Source organism: Typopeltis vanoorti, chromosome 12 (assembly GCF_054136105.1).
Source record: "Typopeltis vanoorti isolate ZY-2024b chromosome 12, IOZ_Tvanoo_1.0, whole genome shotgun sequence".
In the NCBI taxonomy this organism is placed as follows: domain Eukaryota; kingdom Metazoa; phylum Arthropoda; class Arachnida; order Uropygi; family Thelyphonidae; genus Typopeltis; species Typopeltis vanoorti.
The window spans coordinates 108650894-108673529 of NC_143560.1; the positions used below are offsets into that span (position 1 = coordinate 108650894).

General features: G+C 36.4%; 1 protein-coding gene across 1 annotated transcript in view; it reads right to left on the reverse strand.

Moving 5' to 3' along the window:
• Positions 1 to 22636, reverse strand: part of LOC150101127 (DGAT1/2-independent enzyme synthesizing storage lipids) — a 152308-nt gene that overhangs the window by 20848 nt on the left and 108824 nt on the right. Inside the window, exon 7 of the mRNA XM_090402168.1 lies at positions 6785 to 6848. Within this exon, the coding sequence (XP_090258294.1) occupies positions 6785 to 6848 (64 nt within the window). The remainder of the gene's footprint in view (positions 1 to 6784; positions 6849 to 22636) is intronic.

Consider the following 22636-nt stretch of genomic DNA (forward strand, 5'->3'; position numbering starts at 1 on the left):
TAGGGCTATGTCAAGGCTGCAAGTTGCATCTGCCAAATTTGGGCATTTGTTGTCGCTAAATGGCCGGAGGTGTGGCTTAATTTGTAAGTTCTGGAACGTCCAACATTCGGAAATTAGGTAGGGGCGGTGGACGTTGATAGAATTTCCATCGCATTTTATGGCAATAGTTTCATTTCCCAGAAACTATACCTTCATTTACTTCTTCCTTAATAGAACCTTCAGTGGGACTAGAGGCACAAATGAATTTTATTGTCCAACTCCCAGTTTTGAAATTTGATCACAAATACATTAAACTACCTGCCAATTAAGAAGTTTATATTGGAGTGTCGCGAGAAGTAGCAGTGTGTAAAGAGGACTCCCGTTTGAGATAAGTTTTTTTGAAACAATTAATAGTATATAAGTGTGTTTCATGAGTAAGAGTTGCTATAAAAGTTGTGTGCTTGAAGTGTTATTAGTATGTGGCATTTTTTGTACAGGTTTATTTACGAATTTTTTGAAATTAGAGCTTAGTATACTAATCAGTGAAGGAAAGATGGTGGCAGCTTTGTCCATGCAGGAATTCGATTTAGATTTCAGTCGTTTCGTGAAATGTGAGACGTGCTATATGTACTCGTTTGATTATATAGATAAATTGTGGATATTTAAGGTGGATGGAAGGAGGGTGTGAGCAACGTGTGAGCAGAATGAGGATTTAATGAGTGCTAATATGTTAATAACTGAAAGTGTTAGTAGCGAGAATGCCGCAGGGAGGATGAGTGCTTGTCTGATAGAAATGGACGATGTAAAAGAGCACAAAATAATGTTAAAGTTTTGAAAAAGAGAACGAGCAATGGTAAGAAAGACAAAAGTGATGTGAATGTGGCAGAAGTTATAGAACAAAGGGCAGTTAAAGATAAGGTGGTGAGCAGAGTTGACTGCAAACAAGTGTGTCTGATGCAAGGTATAAAAGTTCAAAAATTCGAAATAATGAATCATAGCGAAGATGTGATGCAAGAGATGAAATGGATGCGGAATGAAGTTAAGAGAATTCAAGATATGTATGGAAGATTGTGAAAAGAAATAATGTTGGTATAAAAGAGGTAACGAAAGACTCGAGAGTGGCATTATATGGTGATTCAATTATTAAAGGTGTGCTGGATGAGAGAATGCATAAAGTATGTTTTACTGGAATTGAATGAGCAGAATGATGGAAGCATTAGATATGAGAAGTAAGCAAGCAAAAGAGTTGGTAGTTGTAATAGGTACAAATGACTTGACCGCAAACAAAGAACACATCAGATTGGATATCAGGAGGGTATTGAGACGGATAAAAGAGAACAACCTGATAGAAAAGGTAGCAAGCATGTCAACCAGGTGTGACAGTGGTGAGATGAGGCAGAGAGCAAGCATTATGAATGACATGTTAGCAGAAATATGTGAGGAGAAAGGAGTGCAGTTTGCTACTGTGTGGAATGAGTTTGAAGGATGAAGTAAACTGTATAGGAGAGAGGACTGTATTTGAGTGGTTTTGATGTGAGTCGCTTGGAGAGACTGCTGCTGGAAGGTAAAGGAGTGAGTGCAGAGAATGAATCTGATTAAGTGATGTGGAAGAATGGGAGAGTAACACAGGAGAGATTGAAGAAGTGGTTGTGAATGAAGAAGTGAGTGGCATGAGTATAGAGAATGAGAGAACAGGTGTGCAAGACAGACAAGACAGGGAGGCACAGGATGGAGAGAGAAACACAGCGGGAGAAAGGTAGATGCTCCAAGAGGATGTGAATGCTTGTGTAGACAAAAAAAAGGGGGGGAATGACCTGGGATCAAGGGAAAACAGATGGATCTGAAGAAGGTTCGAAGATGAATAAGGAGAAAAAGAAATAGTTCGAGTTAAACATGGAGAAGTCGCATCAAATAAATCATGTCAGTGGAACGAGCTAAAAATCCAGGAATAAGCTTCTGTGTTTGTATACAAATGCCAGAAGTGTAAGAAACAAGGGAAATGAAATGGTTGCATTAATTGAGTCTGTTCAACCAAAAATTGTTGGATGAGAATAACATCCTGAAAGGAATAGAGATAGAGATGGATATGGTCTGTTTCGTGAGGGAGTGCTATTGATGATAGAGAAATAATTAAGTACATACAAAGTAGAGATGCAAGAGGAAAATAGTGCAAGTGGCTTTGAGGCAGTATGGTGTGAGCCAGAGGTGAATAGAATAAAATACTTAGTTGGATGTTGTTATAGACCTCATAATGTGGATATTAGTGACTATGAAATGTATAATCAAATTATTCAAGAAAATAAGAAAAAGGTGATTATCATTATCATCAAATTCCTGCTATGTATCCCTCAAGGGGTGTACAGGATATGATAGTACTACATGAAAGATTTACATCATTACTAACTTCCTATCTACAATTTCCCTCCAAATCAGTCTGTTACTTGTCAAGACTCCAACATTATCAGATCTTATATTTCTATTGTCTAAGGCACTTTGTACAGTATCAATCCACCTACATCTCGGTCTTCCTCCGGGTCGTTTTCCTGCCAACATGGCAGAGAATACTTGATTTGCTAATCTTTCCTCGCCCATTCAACCTGTGATTAGGTCTGCTAACGGATTACTGGATGCTGACAACGTCAAGATCTTTACTAATATCCTCGTCTTTAATACGATATTGCCATTGATGCCATCTGTTCACGCCTCTAATCGTTCTAAGGACTCTCATATCTGCGGTCTCTAGCCTCTGTTCAAGTGTTTTACTTCTAACCCAGCTCTCAGATCAATAAGTTAAAATTGATTTGAAGACTGTCTTGTATACAGCTAATTTAGTGTTCCGACTAATTTCTCTCTTATTCCATATGAATTTATTCAAATAACGTCCTACCATACCAGCTTTGTTGATTCTCTAGTCTATTTCCATATTTAATTTGCCATCTTCACTAAAAATCGTGGATATATATTCCTGATGTATGCCTGTTGAGTGTTTTTTACCACTGTGCTATCACTGCTTGTTTCATTTAGCAATTTTTCGAAGTAATTACTCCATACTTCAAGGATATCTTTTTCTCCCATTTTCATGTCATCTTTATCATCTCTAACTCCTTTTACAACATTCTTTCCACCATTTCTAAGCTTCTTCAACAACCACCAGAATATCTTACCATCTTCTTCATATTTATTTTCTATGCCTCTAACTTCCTGTGTCCACCATGGAGTTTTGATTTTTCTATCCTTGCAGACAACCTCACCACATACCCCTCAAGCTGAATCAATCAGGGTTTTCTTCAAGGCTTGTTCGTTCAGTACCCAAGCAGATACCCAACAGGGTGCACCACGAGAAGGTGAGGATTGGACATTAGGTCAGAAGCCCTGGTCGGTTCTCCGCATTCCTTTAAAGGCTATGTGGAGGTCTCCTCTCAGTTGTACAGCTTTGACCCTTAAGCACCCCATGTCTGACAATCATTTCCTATTCTGCTATTTAGATCCCCAACAAGGACCATCTTTTCTGTTTTCATTGTGTCAGTTGCTTTCTCTAAAGCATCAAAAAATTCCTCCACTTCTACCTTATTAAAACCTTCTGTGAGACCATAGGCACAAATAAGTCTCATTGTCCGGTTTCCCATTCTCATATTTGCCCACATCACTGTCTAAAGTGATATGAGAGCATTCTTAGTGAACATCCAAAAAAGTGCGCGATTTCATCAAAGAAAACCCAAAATCGTCCATGAGATTGATTGAAGATGAATTGGGGACTACAAAATCAACTGTGCACAACATTTCGACCGAGAGTTTGAGCCTTCGTAAATTGAATTTGCGATTTGTTCCCCACAAGTTGACCGATGACCAAAAACTGTATCGAATTGAATACTGCAAGGACCTCATTAAAACTGCTCGCGAGGCCTCAAACTTCCTTGAAACGATCGTTACTGGTGACGAAACATGGTGTTTTGAGTATGAGTACGAAACAAAGCGCCAGAGTGCTGAGTGGAGACCACCAGAAGAGGGGCATATGAAAAAAAGTTGCTTGGAGAAGTCAAAAGCAAAGACAATGCTGATTTGTTTCTACGATTCCAAGGGCATTATCCACAAAGAATTCATTCCGCCTAGCCAAACGGTAAATGGTGAGTTTTATCTCGAAGTTTTGAAGTGACTGATAGCGAGAATTCGGCGTTTACGGCATGAATATCATGATACAGCCAGCTGGTCACTTTTGCATGATAATGCACCATCTCATCATTTGAACATTGTGAGACAGTTTTTGAGCAAAAATCAAGTTTGTGTGTTAGATCACTTTCAGTATTTACCTGATTTAGCACCCTGTGACTTCTCCCCCCCCCTCAACAGTATCCCAAAAACTGACATAAAAAACTTGTTTAAGTAATTAACTGACCGTGCCAAATGCTGTATCGAAGCTGAGGGAGAGTATATTCATTGAAATAAATGATTTGAATAATTATAATTGGCCTGTGTTTTATTTTCTATCAAAAGTTTGGTTTCTTTTTAGACAGAGGGTGTATATATATCTAGAATAGTCATTTGTTTGTAAAACGTCTGAAATTCCTTTGAATGTAATAATTTTATTCTAAAACTATATTAATCAAATGTGTGTCGCATGAAGTGTTAGCATATTTCCAAATATGGGAGTCTCAGAAAACATGCATGCGTACTATATGAAGTCCAGGCCTATAAAGGGCTCTTGCATCAGGAAGGTCTTTTATCTTCTCTGGGCTTGTCGCCAAAAGGGTCTGCTGTAAAGAGAGTATCTTAGGATTCTTGGCTATTGCTTCCCTCGGTGCACTGCCATGTGAAGTCTACTTTAGTCACCTGAGCATCTCAAGTGTGGAGGTCAGTACAAGTCGCCACGGAGTGCTCAACAGAGAAAGCATTCGTCAATGGCCGAGGCCACCATATTGCTGAATAATGAATTCAAAGGATAAATAATATCGATGACAAAGAAAGAACAGGTATACAGCCAGAAAAAAAGGAACATTACCATGTAGACAAAGGTATTAGATAAGGACTGTACTGAATGAATGTAGTGTATGAAATTCAACTTGTAAGTACTTAGAAGGATATAAATACTTCCTTTCATGGTGTAACTGCATGTGTCTGATATACATTATTTCAGGTGAATAAAAATACCACATTAGCAAGTGGCTGCTTTCTCCTTAACTTGTTCACAAATGGCACATATATGCTATAGGTTTTGCAATCTCTTGTGTGGACTAATATAAGAAACATTCCAAAAAACTGTCATGTAATATACACTGCTTGGAAAGAAATCAATGAACACCTCCATGGGCCAGGTGCATCGTGCCATGGAGAGTCGCACGTTTGTAGCTTCTATAAATTGGAAGAATACAATGCACCCAAGTCAGTGTAACTGTGTCTGGGTGAAATGGCTGTGAGAAGGCTACTGACAGAGTTTAAAAGAGGCATTGTGATAGAATGCCATGTTGCAGGCCTATCTATTCAGCAAATTGTTGACAAATTGATCCATCCCATTTCAACAATCAGTGATACCATACGGAGATGGAAGTGAAGGAAGTCAACTGCAAATGCTACCCACAGTGGACAACCCACAACACTCATCGAATGTGACTGTACTTTGCTACAAAGGATAACATGCGAAAACTGACATTCATTGGTCAACATGTTGAATGTGGAGTTCCAGGCATTGATTGGAACATAAATCTGCACAAAAATATTCAGAACCGAGGCTCATGACATGGGTTTCCATGGTAGGACTGCAATATTCATGCCCTACATTATCCAATGTGTTTAGTGGTGAAAAGAGCATATATAGTAGGATGTGGAAGCTTGGAAAGCTGTGTTATGAAGCAATGAATCACATTACACACTTTACCGAGCAGATGGAAGAGTGTCCATGTGGCAGATGCACAGGGAATGTCTCTTACCAGAGTGCGTAACCCACAACTATGAAATTCGGAGGTGGATGGTGGTATGGTCATATTTTTTCTGGTTTAGCCTCCGACCTCTGTTTGTGGTGCCATGAACGTTGAATTCCGAGAGGTATCTGAACATTCTGGACAATGCAATGCTTCTTACTTTGTTGTGTTTCTCAGAAACTGACCATTGTCACTTTTGGCAAGACAATGCACTATGTCATAAGGTTGCTGCTGTAATTGCATGGTTTGTGGACATGAATGCCACCACACTTGACTGGCCCCACAGAGCTCTGATTTCAACCCTATTGAACATCTGAGAGATTAACAGGAGTGTCAAGTAAGGTCAAGGGACGTCTACCCCACAACAATCCACTACCTCATTATGTGCCTACAAGAAGAATGTTTCCAAAATTCCCATTGATTGCTCCTGTACGCTTGTGGAAAGTGTTCCTAGTAAGAATGCTGCAGTCAATGCAGTGAAAGAAGATCCTACATCTTATTAAGATGGGTGCCATGGATGTGTGTTCATCACACTATAGTGTCCATTGATTTCTTTCAAAGAAGCATATAATGCATTAAATCCCAGTATTTTCAAAATATTTCTTTCCCAATGAAATATTTTGAAAATACTGGGATTCAAAATTCCCATTGATTGCTCCTGTACGCTTGTGGAAAGTGTTCCTAGTAGGAATGCTGCAGTCAATGCAGTGAAAGAAGATCCTACATCTTATTAAGATGGGTGCTATGGATGTGTGTTCATCACACTATAGTGTCCATTGATTTCTTTCAAAGAAGCATATAATGCATTAAATCCCAGTATTTTCAAAATATTTCTTTCCCAATGATCAACAAAAATCATAGTAATCATACCTGAAACTCCATTAGAAACTTACCCGATGGGCTAATTCTTCAGGTGTAAGGCTCGGATTGTAATAAATTGGATCACCTATGATTGTTCTGAAATAAATTAGTATTTAATGTTGATATTAACAAAAGTAAAATTAGCAATGTTTATCATATGCAAATGTTTAGCAGTGCCTATAATTTAATTTTCAGACCGAAATATTTGGCAAATTAAACATTATTCTTGTGTAAACATGTATATATTTCTAATTATATAAATATATCAGTGGCATCACGTGCCCATTTAGGTTGGATGTGCTGCTGTGCAACTTATGCAACCCATTCCACAAAATTCACATCAATTTAACCACATGATTGCATTTTTATTGATTTATGAATGTTTAAAGAGTGCATAGCACATCAAAGCTCATCTTAATTGGTCCAAAGCAATTAAGTGTAGGATCCCTTTAAAACTTTAATTTATAAATTAATATAATTTTAAATATGGAAAGCATAAAGTCAAATGAACAACAGCTATGCTTCACATTCGTTTATGTGAGATGCACAAAGGGTTTATGCTTTGTGGCAAGATTAGATTATCATTGCCAAATACTAAAGTGAGACATAGATAATTTGAATTTTAATATTATTTTTAAATACAGTCATATAATATTTACAGAAATCAGAAAAAGCAATCACTTGGGAAATTATTATTTTTCTGGAATGAATCAAGGAAAAGCTGAAATAACTTGTTTTACTTATTATACACAAGTTCCAACCTCATTCGACTATAATCATACAATATGCGAAAGCTCTGGAAGAAAATGGGATATTCAGTACATCATCAGCATTGTTTCCCATTGTAAATACGGGTAAAAAAAGTTATAAATTATTAATAGAAAATATAAATATATATTAAAAACGTGTTTATATCGTTGTCATAAACACATCATTTCACAGTTCACACGTAAAACAGATTGTCCAATTGTTTAGAAAACAAAAACAGCAACTCATGACAGATGAAAAGCGTTCAATTGAACTGCATCACACATAACCAATCACAGCCAACTTCTGGGTGCTACTGTCTCGACACATCATGCCTTGTCTTCTGGGCTGTTTAAACCCACCAGAATGCTAAGAATTTGATATGCTGAAAGTATCTGCATGCCTGTTTGAAGGGCTAAAAGGTATCTGTATTTATGACTGCATGAATGTGATGCAATGCAATGCTATTAACATGAATGTGATGGAATGTTTACTCGTCGAAAAAGTGTCCTCTTCATTAACACCCCAACTGCCATGACGTCTATAGATGTCCAGCTAAATCTGGATACGATTCTGTAACACCATTGAATAACATAACATGGATAAGAAGTGCAATTTGGTCTCGCTATCGTTTCATCTGCCTAGGCTGGCAGGGAGGTTAAACACGAGTATATTGTGTTTCATTTTAGGAATCACATGAAGCCAGGAAACATCAGGCAGTCTTTAACAGAATAAATGCAAAAATATCATATCGATGATATTGCTATTTCATGGGTGTGCATCACACACCTAGAATATTCTCCTCTGATTAATATACATACATATATATATATGTATACACATACTAGGAGGGCTACATCACCCAATCCTCCCCATGTTTTGCACACTAGTAGGCGGTTCTCCTTGAATTCTGATGACTCGAATTGTGAAGACTCGACACTCAGGGTAGCCCGAGTTTCAAAAAACGTGACATAAAAAGGCTTATCATTTTATATATATATAGGGTAGATATATATATATACATACACACACAAATGTATTTAATACTTATTTAAAATGACCTGTATACAATGTAAAAATACAGTGCTTTTTTTTGGGGGGGGGGGAGATAACCAATGGCAGCAAGTACCAGCACATTTATTAACAGTGATGTTAAATGAATGCAATATTTAGTAATTTTTTTTTTTTACACATTTATCAGGTATTCAAATATGCTAAGTTATTAAATAAAATTAAATTTTAATATATCTATTCTTAAGGCATTTGCATTTTTAGAATTTTAAATTACTTTCGTGTTAACATATTACCACATTCATGATAGGCTGTGTCTTGCACAAAATATCATCTATCTGTGGCTGTTTAGGAAATGTCACTCAGCAATAGACACAATTGTAAGAAAATGGTAAGAAAAATCAACATAATGTGCAGGAGAACTTTTAAAAAAATGTACTTTTTATAAGAAATTTGCTATATATATTTTAGTTATTTTTTTTATACTAGTACAATAAACTTTTGTTAAGAATGAGTGAGAGAGCAGCTATTTTTACACACACACACACACACACACACACACACACACACACACACACACACACACACACACACACACACACACAAATCACTGAAGTATATTTAAGCTGATTTGTTTGTTTGGTTTAGATTCCACTATAACAACTAAAGTTTACTTTGAAACAAGTGTATTTGCCTGTAAACTGAATGTTCAGTTGTTTTGTGGGGGAAGATAAAAATGAAATCTTTCATTTTTATCACCCTCTCACCTCTATATAAGATCTACTAACTGACATTCTGTTGATAAGAACTTAGAATGTTTCTTATGTTCTAGAGAACATGACAGATAAAAATCTATCAAAAAACCAATCCCATAAAACAGATTGATAATGTATTACACAAATTAAAAAAAGATAGACACAACAACATTGAAAAAAAAAAAAATACCCAAGGCAACTTTGCACTACAATATATATTCAAACAAGTCAAAATTCACAAAGCAGGTTACCCAATAAGTCCAATAATTTCATATAAAGATACACAGGTGGTTCCATAAGTTTTCTGATCTGACTAACTTTTAGAGGTCATAGAAAGAAAACAACTGTGTCACTTTTCAACATAATCTCCCTTTACTTCAACAAACTTTTCACATAAGAGAGTGATTGACGTCTATTTGGGTTTGTATAGGTCAAATTTATTACAAACTAAGTTAGAAAATACTGACAAGTTTCGCCAACTTTAGCTGTTTGGCTTCGTCAGGGTAAAAAATAGATGCAAGAACAACTTAAACGCTAAAATTGTTACACTAAACTATAAATGAAGGAAGAACTGAATACAATTGTATTTTTGCTAAAAGCAGAATGCGTACATCACACACATGGAGTGTGTATGATCTCACTTGTTATGCAGGAACGTTCTGTAGGTAAATTCTGCTGCCAACTACAGAACATTCCTACTTAACAACAAGTGAGATTATACACGCTCCATGCATGTGATGTGCACGTTTTGCTTTTTGTAAAAATACAATTGTATTCGATTCTTCCTTCATTTAGTGTAACAGTTTAGCATTTAAGTTGTTCTTACATCTATTTTTTACCCTGACGAAGCCAAACAGCTAAAGTTGGCGAAACTTGTCGGTATTTTCTAACTTCGTTTGAAATAAATCTGACCTATACAAAAAACCCAAATAGAAGTCAATCTCTCCTATAGTTCTTGTGGTCAAAAATAATCTTTTTATCAATATAAATTTTTCACATCTTTGAATTAACATTTCTATACCCATGAAAAAAAATAGTCTGTACTTTTGTCTGCAAATTTTCTTCCTCAAAGGTCTTTCTTCAGTTTTGAGAAGAGATAAATTAAGAATTATAAGCACGTTAACAGAAGAATATTTTAATGTTTGCCAAATATTTCAGTCTGAAACTAAAAGACTATCCTCAGTGGCTTGATAGGAACAGTTTTTACAAGGTAAATACAAACAATTGATCATTCAAAAGTAGAACGAGCTGCGTGATGTTACATTGCTTTAATGCTTAGCACTGTTTGTATTCCACCTTGCAAAAACTGTTCCTATAAAGCCACTGAGGATAGTCTGTTAGTTTCAGACTGAAATATTTGGCAAACATTAAAATATTCTTGTGTTTACGTGTTAATAATTCCTAATTTAATGTCGCAAGTGTCTCTCAAGAATCGAGAAGAGATAGTAGTCACTGGGTGCTGGATTTGGGCTGTAGGGCAGGTGTTCAATCTCCTAGAAGCCACAGTACTTCATTGCAGCCTTTGCAACAATAGCCGTACAGACTGGAGCGCTGTCGTGAAGCAGACGAATACCATGACTCAGCATTCCTCATCTCTTATCCTTTATTGCATCGAGCAGTTTTTGCAGGAGTGAAGCATAATATTCTGCATTAACAGTGGTATTTCTTTCCTTGAAGTCAATCAAGAGAATTCCCCCAGCAATCTCAAAAGATTGTTGTGCACTCCATGAATTCCCTTTTGGAAAGAGAATCATAATAAAAGACCATGTTGTTGGAAGTTTATTTTCCATTTGGTTAGACTATAATAAATTTTAATAAATTTAGTTTAATCCTTTACCCAAGTGCAGGCAAACAAAGTTTACTCCTAAAGTAGTTCAGGACTGAGGCAACTCGTAGTAAAGGTGGACCAAGCTCTCGTCACTCCTTGTCTCAGTATCTCCCATAATGCAAAGCACATCTCCTTACAGACATGTATAAAGCTATGCATTAATGCATGTCTGTGTCATTGAGTTCGAGGCACTTACTTGACTAGCATGTGGCACACTAAGTGGCTGTAATGTTAAAAATTGAGTACTATGCTGTGATAAGAAGGGCTTTCTCCAAGTACTATTAAACAGCAATTGGATGGTGTTTATGGAGAAGCTTCACCTTCATATTCTACCATGAAGGAATGGGCTAAACTGTTTTGTCTAAGAAGAGAGAGATGATCCTCATGATGGTCAGCCTGTGGAAGTGATGTTATCACTTCGACTTTATTGAGGTCTCATCAGTGGGAGGCAGACCCAGAAATGGTGATACTAAAGCAAAAGCAATGGAGAGGTCATATTTACTTATACGAGTTGCCAAAAGGTGTACTACCTTATTAATTTACTCTGGATTTAGAGAAAGATGGAAGTTTGTTTTCCACTTGGTTAGACTATAATAAATTTAGTTTGATCCTTTATCCAAGTGTAGGCAAAGTTTTGCACCTGAAGTAGTTCAGGACTGAGGCAACTCGTAGTAAAGGTGGACCAAGCTCTCATCATACTGAGACAAGGACTGATGGTGAGTGAACAGGAGGTATATGAGGAAATTAGTAAACTCGATATCAACAAGGCCATGGAACTTGATGGTGTATCACTGCATGTCTTGAAGGAATGTTCCAGGGAATTAACAACATCTTTAACGTACATTTTGAACATGAGTCTTAGATTAGCCCAGATCCCAAAGGAGTGAAAAGATAGCAAAATTGTTCCGTTTCATGAAAGGGGGGGGGATAAGACTAAGGCTTCAAATTATAGGCCGATCTGCTTGTCTGGAGTTGTGGTCAAGGTGTTGTCTAGGTAACAATAGAAAATTTATATTTTGCAAAGGCTTTCGATAGATTACCACATGACAAACTAGTAGTTAAATTGGAACAGATGGGTTTGGATGATACATTAGTACTTTGAATTGGGGACTGGCTGTCTGATAGGTATCAACAGGTTGTGTATGGGGGAGTGATATCCCAGAAGAGTGCCCCAGGGATTTGTTTTGGGGCTATTGTTGTTTAATTTGTATGTAAATGACATTGGAAAAGGGCTTAAATGATGATATACACCAGGGGTCAGCAACCTTTTCCGAGTCGCATGCCACATTCAACTTTTATTTTTAATGATCAGGCCGCAAGCGTTTAATTAAGAGGAAATAGTGAGTGAAAAAAATATTTTAGTTATCAATTTTTATTATATCAATCTTAAAAAACACAGAAATATTTAAAGTATGAGATATGAAAAAAGCATAATTTATAAATTTGATTTTTTCTATGTTCATGACATCTGATATTATATTCTTTCATAACAGCAACACTTTTATGACAAATAAGACAAAGGGGCTTACCCCCATTTTCAATAAAGAAGTGTGTGCGGTTCCATTCATCATTAAACCTTCATCTGCAATATCACATTTTCTTGAACCCATTTTTGAAATTATTTTTAACAAATATATATCCTCTGAAAATAATAGTTGATGTTATTGAATTATATTAAAGATGGACCAGGGAACGCGACTGCAAAAATGTGCCAAAATCTCTGTTGTCGTTGGATGAAGTCACCTTTGTTATCCCCACTCATGATGACTCGTGCCAAGTTGCACGAAGTATAGGTATAAAATTATTTTTAATTTATTATTCATATTATAAAATGTATTATTTAAATAATTCAACATATGGGCCGCATGCCATGTAAGTATGGTCAACCTTTTATGGGCTGCCAAAAATGCACGTTTGGGCTGCTGGTTGCTGACCCCTGATATACACCATTTGTTTGCTGTTGATGCAAAGTTGGGGAGAGTTATGAGAAGTAGAACAGATGTTGTAGCTTTGCAAGAGGAACTAAATAGACTACCTGAATTGGCAAGTGTGTGGGGATGTCGGTTTGACATTGCAAAGTGTACAGTTTTAAAATTTAGGAAGCAGAGATGGGATGGATGCAGAATACAGGATTGGTGGGGATATTTTGTAGGAGATGAAGGATTTCGGGATTGTGGCAGACAGACTTCAAATTTTGTGGACATTTTGTGAACTTGTGAAGACTGACACAGCGAATTATGAGAATGATACAGAGAACACTGACATGTAGAAGACTGTTTTGATTCCATTGTACAAAACTTTGATCAGCCAGCATATGGATTACTGTGCACAGATTTGGCCACCAGGTTTTCAAAAGGATGAAGAGATATTGCAGATGTCCAGAAACGATTGACTAAGTTGGTTTCTGGTCTCTCGAAAGAATGCAAATTAAAGAGCCTAGTGGACAGAAGGAATAGAGGAGACATGATCGAGATGTATAAGTTGGTAAAGAGTAATTACCAGATTATTGTGGATGAGATTTTTCATAGAATATCTGAGACAAGGAGAGAACAAGAGAGCAACACTGGAAGGCTGTATAAGGTGGGTGTGAGAAATAGATTATTTGCATGGAGAGTGTGGTGAGTGCAGGGACAATGAATGCATTTAAGTAGAGGTATGATGAGCAGTGCATGTGAGAGTCAAGAGACATTCTCAAGATGTCTCTCGACTCCATGAAGGTCTGTTAATAATAATAATATTTAACATAGCACAGCAAACACAGTCATAACAAACTAACATATTATAGCTGAATGTATTGGTATTGTGGGTGGGCTAAAGGTTACATTACCCAAAATCTTTCCTCTAAGGAACCAACACAGAATTTGCTCAAAGCACTTCACACTGCTAATACGCAGGATGGTGGTCTCATACCAAATAATAAAATTCATCTATCAATTAACAAAAAAAAATTCATAAACATCCATATCCATGGTAAAATCAAAACCTACATCTTGCTCTGGAGGGTAATATGCTATCAACTTGGCCAAACCAGGATGGCAGGGAATGTGACAGGATGTTTTGGTTACCATGGCAAATTTAATCATCTCCATTTTCTGTGACAGAAATAAATGATAATTAACATGTTAGTCAACCTAGATACCTGAACAGACAGCACTTCAACTCTCCAAACAAGGTTGTGGGTTTGAATACTACTACAGGCCTAAATGTTTGTGAATGTCTTTTGGGTGGTAGATGAATTTTTTTGCCCAGTGTGAAATCATCCTACTTGCTCGAAGCCAGAAGCAGCATGAACAAGTTCTGTACTTGGTCTTTAAAGCAGGCAGATTTTCTAGATTATCTAACCAAGCCCACCCACACTACTAATATATGATACATAACTGTTTCATCATTATATGATACATTTACATTTCAAAGTTGTGATTCATATAAAAAAAGAACTCTTAAGGTTCCTCATATTACATGAACTTACATATTGCCATCTTCAAATATTTCAGAAACCATGGCATTGCTTATGGGTAAAAAAGAAAACAATATTCTACAATTCTTTAAAAATTATGTTTTTATCAATTCATATTATGCATTAAAATAAGCATTTTTTTAAAAAAAAAATAAACAACATTATTATTAACATCTGACCTGCATGGAGTCAGAGACACATTGTGAGCACACAATACTCATCTGTGCCTTAAATTGATTCAATGTGTCAACATTCACAACACACTCAGGCAATGCATTCCATTCACCAACCACTCTCCATGCAAAGAATCTGCTCCTCACTCCTCTGTTGTTCACACTCTTCTTATACAGTTTCCAGCAATGGCCTCTTGTTCTACCCCCCCCCCATTCCCATTCTATGAAAAATCTCTTCTATGTCAACCTCTGATTAGCTTATATGTCTTATATATCATATCCTGCCCTCTCCTCCTTTTCCTATTCACGAGGCTTTGCAATTTACTTTCTCTTAATCTGTCCTCTTACTCCACATTCCAAAGACCATTGATCACTTTTGTGAATCTTCTTTGGATCCTCTAACATATCCTCATCACCATGAAAACCTGGCAACCAAATCTGTGCATAATAATCCATTTGAGGCCTGATCAAGGCTTTATACAATTGAATCATAACCTCTTTATTTCTGCATGTCAGGGTCATCCACATCATTGCCATTATCTGATGTGACGTCTTCACAACTTGTGCAATGTGGCCCCTGAATTTCATGTCCTGGCCTACCATCACTCCAGGATCTCTCATCTCCTCTAATGCCTTTAAATTTTTCCCACAAAGTGTATACTTTGCATCCCAACATTACTTTTAAAACCTTACACTTTGCAACATTGAACTGATGGTTCCACTTACCTGCCCATTCATGCAATCTATTCAAGTCCTCCTGTAAGGCCATAACATCTGCTTGACTCTGCACTGCTCTCTCCCCAATTTTGCATCATCTGCAAACAGCTGCATCACTAGTTAAACCCATCTCAATATCATTAATTTACAAATTGAACAACAATGGTTCCAAAACTGATCCCTGCAGCACACCACTACTGACCTCCCTCTTTTGGGATACTGCACTGCCATGTACAACTTTCTGATACCTATCTGACAGCCATGGAAAATTTAATAATTTCTATTTTCTGTGATAGAAATAAAGGATAATTAACAAGTTAGCCAACCTGGATATCTGAAAAATTAAAATAAAAACTTATACAGTAAAACCTTGTAGACAGGCTTATACGTTGGTTATGCATTTCTAAATCACTTAGAGAATTGAACAACGTAGATCCGAATATAAATTAAATTATACTTTAATATCTCTGATATTTCGGCAACGTCATGTTGCCATTTTCAAAAAGGAACTTACAAAAATGTTACGTGTACGCAGGCACTACAACACAGTAACTGAGAATGAAGATATGAAGCTATCGTTCTCCTAGAAGTCCTGATGGTGCCCTCTAGCAGGCTAAGTAGGTATTCTTGGCCGTTGGGCTGAAGGTCTGCTGATGTATGCCTCCCAAATTTGGGGCAGTCACATACAACCAAATTTGTTGAGATTTGGGGAGTTTCTTAGGGCTGAGGCTGATTCCATATATAGTCTTTCGAATTTGTATTTGCTACTGTGTATTACTGTAGCTTTCTTCCACCGTATCCAGAGCATGGTCTGCAAGACCAGAATGGCTGTACTTGTGAAACTGGATGTAGTCCTTGTGTTCAGAAATTCTGATATTTGCTGTCCTGCCTGTTTGGCCAAAGTACGACAGTTTACAACTGCAAGGGACCTGGTATGCAACAGGTAGGTCTAGGGGAAGTGGTTGGTCTTTGGAGCAGATAAGGGATGCCAATTTTCTGTAAGGCCTGTAACAGGTGGTGTGGTCATGTTTTTTTAAAATTTTGGTAATTTTTTCCGTGGTGCCTCGGATGTAGGGAATGGTGATGGATTTAGAGGAAAAAAAAAAAAAAAAAAATATATATATATATATATATATATATATATATATATACAGTAAACCCTTGCCGAACACGGGGGTTACGTCATTAATACATTGCACGCACGGCAAAATCACGTTCTGCAAAGTTAACTTTCTGTGGAAAAAAATGTGTTAGGTATAGTTCAAATTAAGAAAGTATGTATGTATAATTTAAACTAACCTAAATATTGTAATTAAAAGGGAAAAATGAAACAAATGTTAATTGAAAGGATTTTTATTACTGCTTAATAAGTAGGTACATGATACAATTATTGTTTTTAAAAAGCTAGTGATTTTTGCTTGGGACAATGACTGACGAAACTCTTTAAAAGTTTTGTGGTAAGGAGCGCAGAGTTTTTCAATGCCTTCCATAAAGTGTCCTCTTCTTTCTTCATTTGGGTCAATCTCCATCGCAAAATCAGACAGTTCCTATACCTTTTTTAACTTCTTGTAAGTTAAAGGCACTTTATCTTCTTCTTCACTATCGCTGCTTTCGCTGCCGGCTGGTGTTACAAGATCATCCAATTCTTCATTCATCATCTCTCGATCAATTCTTTGACTTCTCCTTCTTCCATATCTGAAAATCCTTCGCCGCCAATTGCTTTTGCAATTTGTACGATTTCTTTGGCTTCATTTTCAATCAATGGAAATCCTTTAAAATTGTTGACAACTTCTGGCCAGAGCTGATGCCAGCAAGCATTCAATGTTGATGAATTCACTTGTTCCCATGCGCATTTAATCATTTCTATGCAGTGGCTTATGTTGAATCGCTTCCAAAATCTTATTAGCGTGTCATGCTTTTCTTTGTCTAGTGCTTTATTTGCAGAGGTGTAAACATGCCTGACATAACAGGCTTTGAATGTTTTATGATCACTTGATCCATTGGTTGGATTAAGGAAGTGGTGTTAGGTGGGAGGAATAAAACATCTACATTTGGATGCAATGTTGTGATGCTTCAGCATCATGTCCTGAAGTATTATCGAGAATTAGGAGAACTTTAAAGCAGAGCCTTTTTCGTTTACTTGATTGTCAATCCAAGCTATTAATATTTTTTCCATCTTTTCCAATTGCGGAATTCTTCTTGAAACTTGAGCAACCTTTGCCGAAGCATCACCTGAAGCTTTGACACTAGACCGAATCTTTTCTTCATTCTCCCGTATTGTTCTTATGCTTAATTCATTTATAGATAGTTCTCTTGCAAGCGATGAAACACGTGTACCATTTTTCAACTTATCAAAAATTTCAATTTTCTGAGATAATGTCAAAATCTTGCATCTTTTTGCTGCTTTATCATCTTCATTCTTCCTCTTAGATGTCATATTGAATTTTTGAAATTAAAAGAAATACAAATGCAAAAGGAGAAGAAGATTACAGCTCTGCTAACGTGAGTGAAATAATCGTAACTCGGCCTGGGTCACTCAGCTAGCGGGCAGCACCAAGCAAGGTTGCCGGCCGATGCCCTGCAGCGTACCGCGTATGAATGAAATTCTAGCGTTGGACACATTAAATGGAAACAATTAAGATAACGCATATGTGCAAAATTGCGTTCTGCAAATCTGCGCTCAGCAAGGGTTTACTGAATTTGGATTTATTCGATTTTAAATAACTTGTATTTTTTTTAAAGAATGAACACACACACACACTTCAGTTCATTAGAGGAAAATTTGCAATATGTTCCCTAAACTTCAGTCTACTGTCAACCATTACTTCCAAATCTCGAATATTGATCAGACAACCAAGTTTCACTTATAATTATCTTTGGGCATACTGACTCAATTAATGCAACAAACTGAACTCTCTTATTTCAAATATTCCTTACATTTGTATACAAACATAAAAACCCGTGTGTCTTTGAAGCCATTTTATCAGTACCAACATTCTCTATTTTCCATTCTGCTATACCACACCTCTCTGTATGGTCTGACCACCCATGTTTCCCTGATGTAAAATCTTTAATAGAAAAATTTTGCTTTGCCAATTTTCTGAAATCGATTTTCCAGTTTTTATTTTCTCAATATTTAATAATATTTAAAATATGTGTTAAGTAAAATGTTACTGTAAGAGTGCATATAAATTGACTGTATGTAAAGCTGTAAGTAGGAATTATGCAAGATTAGCAATGCCGAAACACCAACCGAAGGTTACAAGGTCAATCAATGTTGATCTAAAAGGCAGAATGACGTCATCGCTAAAGGCTAATCCCAAAAAGACAGCATAAAGAACAAAGAGCAAAATTTTGCATAAAAGGAGATTGTGGTTCTTGGCTTTTCTTCTGCTGGTCGGTGGGGACTTTTCCTCTGTTCATCGCCAAGACTTTTGTTCCGGTCATCATTGAGACTTTCAATTTCCGTTGCGGGTTACCTACCCGTCAAGCGCGGTAGGATCTTCCTCTCCAGATTGCAACAGGCCGATTTCCTTGTCAATGGCTAGATTTAGTCCCCAGAAAGAGAGCAGTTACATGCAAGCCTAGCAGTAACTACGGCTGATTCCATATTGAATATCCAACGGAGGAAAATTCTACAGGAGACCACCTGTGATGTCCATAACAGCAGGAAAGTTAACTAGAATGCAGATGCTACAATCCTAAAGAAGATTTTGTTTGGACTTTTTATTCATGGTAGAATTGTATGCAATGTTTTTGTATTTGTTAAAAAGTGTATCTCGGTATTGTGAACATGCTTACAAGAAATTGGTTGTAACAGACACTAACTCAGCACAAGTTCTGTGGGAAGATTGTTTGATAACTTGTATATTTAAGTAATGAATGTGTGCTTAGTTATAATATTGGGAGCAGTACTATTAAGAATTATATGTAGTTAGGCAATTGTTAAGTCTGTATTTAACGGTAAGATTTATTTAACCTGTTTATGCAGTGAGATCGTAAGCTACATTAACCTCTTGATTCTGTGCCTTCTCAGCAAACAATGACTTTTCTAAATGCCCAATACTAAACCCATTCAAATGCAATCCATCACCTTTAAACCATTCCAACTTTTCTTCAAATTCGTTCCATAGATTCATAAACAAAACACCCTCTGCTTCACACAGCCATCTTGCCGTTCATTATTTTTGCTCACCTTCTCAATTCACTATTGTCATTTTATTATTACATGACCTCCAAAGAGTTCAAAGACTCATCAAGGGAGAGAGCACCTACTCTACAACTCTCCATCTCCACTACATCATCTACACCAATGCCGTCTACTGCCCACCACCAGTATTTTCACAGACAATCAGAAACATCCATGCCCACGGTGGGATTCAAACCGCAGCCTTTTGGCCGGAGAGCAGATACACTAACCACTCAGCCAACCAGGCCAGCAGATATATTAGCACCAGCACCAACATGGTTTTTCAGTTTTACTTTTATAAAGAAAATTAAACAACTGCTGCTATTTAGTTTGTGGAATCTAAGGCTGTGAGAAATGTGTTCGTTGTATGGGTTCTGCCAATCTCTATGTTATGCAGAACATAAAATCAGTTCTTGAAATTCTTGCAAGAAAATCCCAGTCATTTATTTATTAGACAAACTCATGTTTTGTGTACTTTATTAATCATGACACCTCTAATGATCAAGTCCCAATACAATGATATACGATTATCCTTTGACTTTTTCTTCACAACACTAACTTCCTCCTTCTTATTCACATCAGCCAATCTCTTCTTTAGGTGTTTATCTCATCTTCCATATTTTTATTTCACTTTTCATTTTCACTAATTCTTGCCTAAGATCTACTACAGTCCCAACTCTAGCTTCTATTTGTGATTGTTCTCTCACCTATCAACACACATTTAATATACATTTATGCATTTCTTCACTCTAACAATACACAAATATTTCACATTTTTTGGTGCATACATGAGATAATTTCCACAAGACATCCACTGAGAGAATTACAGGGCAGAACGCAATCTTCGTGCTGAGTGGGGTATTAGGCAACACGAATACCCTGCTTTGACTCTGGCCTGTACGCTACGCTGCAATTCATTGTTGAGCATGCGCAATCTTAGTTGAGTTTAGATTGCGTTTATATCACAAAATGCTTTTTGGCATTTTATTTTGTGATTTTTTTTACTTCATTAAATTAATTTAACCCTAAAATGCCAAAAAGAAACTGTGTGTTCACGGATGAATTAAAAAAGGATTATCCGTTTTTGAAAAAAAAAGTTTGTGGTCATTGACAAAATGAAATTTGAACAGTGCTCATCAGAATTTTCTGTGGCTCATGGTGGACGTTCGGACATAAAAAATCACTTGACATGTACGAAACATAAGGCTAGTCTAGCAGCGGCAGGAACTTCCTCAAAGATATTGTCATATTTTAAAGGTGCCGATCCAAGTGACAAAGAATTTTTAGTAGCTGCTAAAGAAGCAACTTTTGCATTTCATGTTGCTATTTACAATCTCAGCTTTAAGTCTGCCGATTGTTCATCTAAATTGATATCAAAGCTTTTTGAAACAAAGTTTAGACTGGGTAGAACAAAATGTGAAGCGCTCATTATTATTGTGATGGAGCCACTGTTGTTTCAGCAACTTTGTGAAGATTTAAACAAAACAAATTTTGTGACGATATTAATTGATTCTTCCAACAGGAAAGAAATTAAAACTGTGCCATGTGTTGTGTGGCATTTTGCACCAGATTGTGGAGTAAAAGTTAAACTTTTAGACTTTCAATCAGTTCCCAGTGAAATTGCAGAAATACTGACAAACCATTTAATGTCAGTTATGAAAACTCATAACAAAAAAAATTATTGGATTTTGTGGAGATAACTGCAATACCAATTTTGGGGATGTAAAATGGAGAGGAGAAAACAATATTTATAGTCAATTGAAAAAGGAACTAGAAAGAAATATTGTGGGCATTGGTTGCGGTGCTCACATCGTTCACAACTAACTTCAAACTGCAGTTGATGTTCTACCTATTGAAATGGAAGCTTTAGTAGTCAAAATTTATAAATATTTCCACATTTATATGGTTTGAGTCACTCAACTAAAAGCGTTTGGTGAATTTGTAGATGTAGATTATAAAAAGGTTCTTCAAAATGGCAACACCCATTTTCTTTCGCTACTTCCAGCTATTGACAGAATACTTGAAATCTATAAGGGACTGAAATCATATTTTATTTCACAAGAACACTGTCTGGTGATGATAAAACAGTTCTTTGATAATGATTGTGGTGAAATGTATTTGTGGTTTGTGCACGGACAACTTAAATTGTTTAACAAATCTATCTTGATTATGGAAAGTACAAAAGCAAGTGCAACAGATATTGTCATTGAACTTAGAAAATTAAAAACAAATCTTGAGGAAAGCCATGATAATAAATTTATACCCTCAAAGAAGCAAAAAAGCTTTTTAGAATACTTGAAAATAATGGAAGTATTAATATTAATACAATACTACGAGAGTTTACAAAATTTTATGACCTATGTCTTTCTTACATTGAGCTTTGGGAAAACAGTTTTGGTAGAGCAGAATCTTTTACTTGGATAAACAACAATGAATTAACTTGGTCGGTAATTGAAGCTTCAGGTGAAAAAAATTAATGAAACTCTTGCAAATAATGCAATAAACATGGATGAACTGTTTGATGAAGTGGTGATTGCAAAAGCTTTTTGGTTGGCAAACTATGACATTTTGAAAAATACAAGTTGCGAAGAAAAATGGATACAACTATTCAGTCATTTCAAAGAAAATAACATTTCATTGCTCAAACTTGCCCAAATTATAGAATACATTTTCAGCCTGACAGGCATATCTTCACCTGTTGCAAACGCCACATCTACTGAGCTACACAGGCTATTAAGAGTAATTAAAAATCATTACTACGAAATGTTGTTTTTTGTTAACCACTCTTATTTGGCCTTTTGAATCATAAGTACTTAGCGTAGAAGGCATTACTTTCTGTTTTGAGCAAACTCTAAAAAATGTCCCGGTTTGATAAAAAAATTTTATGGTAGGTCTACACATAGGCCTACCTGTTGCAGGCATCTTGCCATAGTTATGGCAAGATGTCTGCCACTTATTGCCACTTATGCTTGAATAAAGCTGATGCAAGCTGACCAGCTGTGGTGCA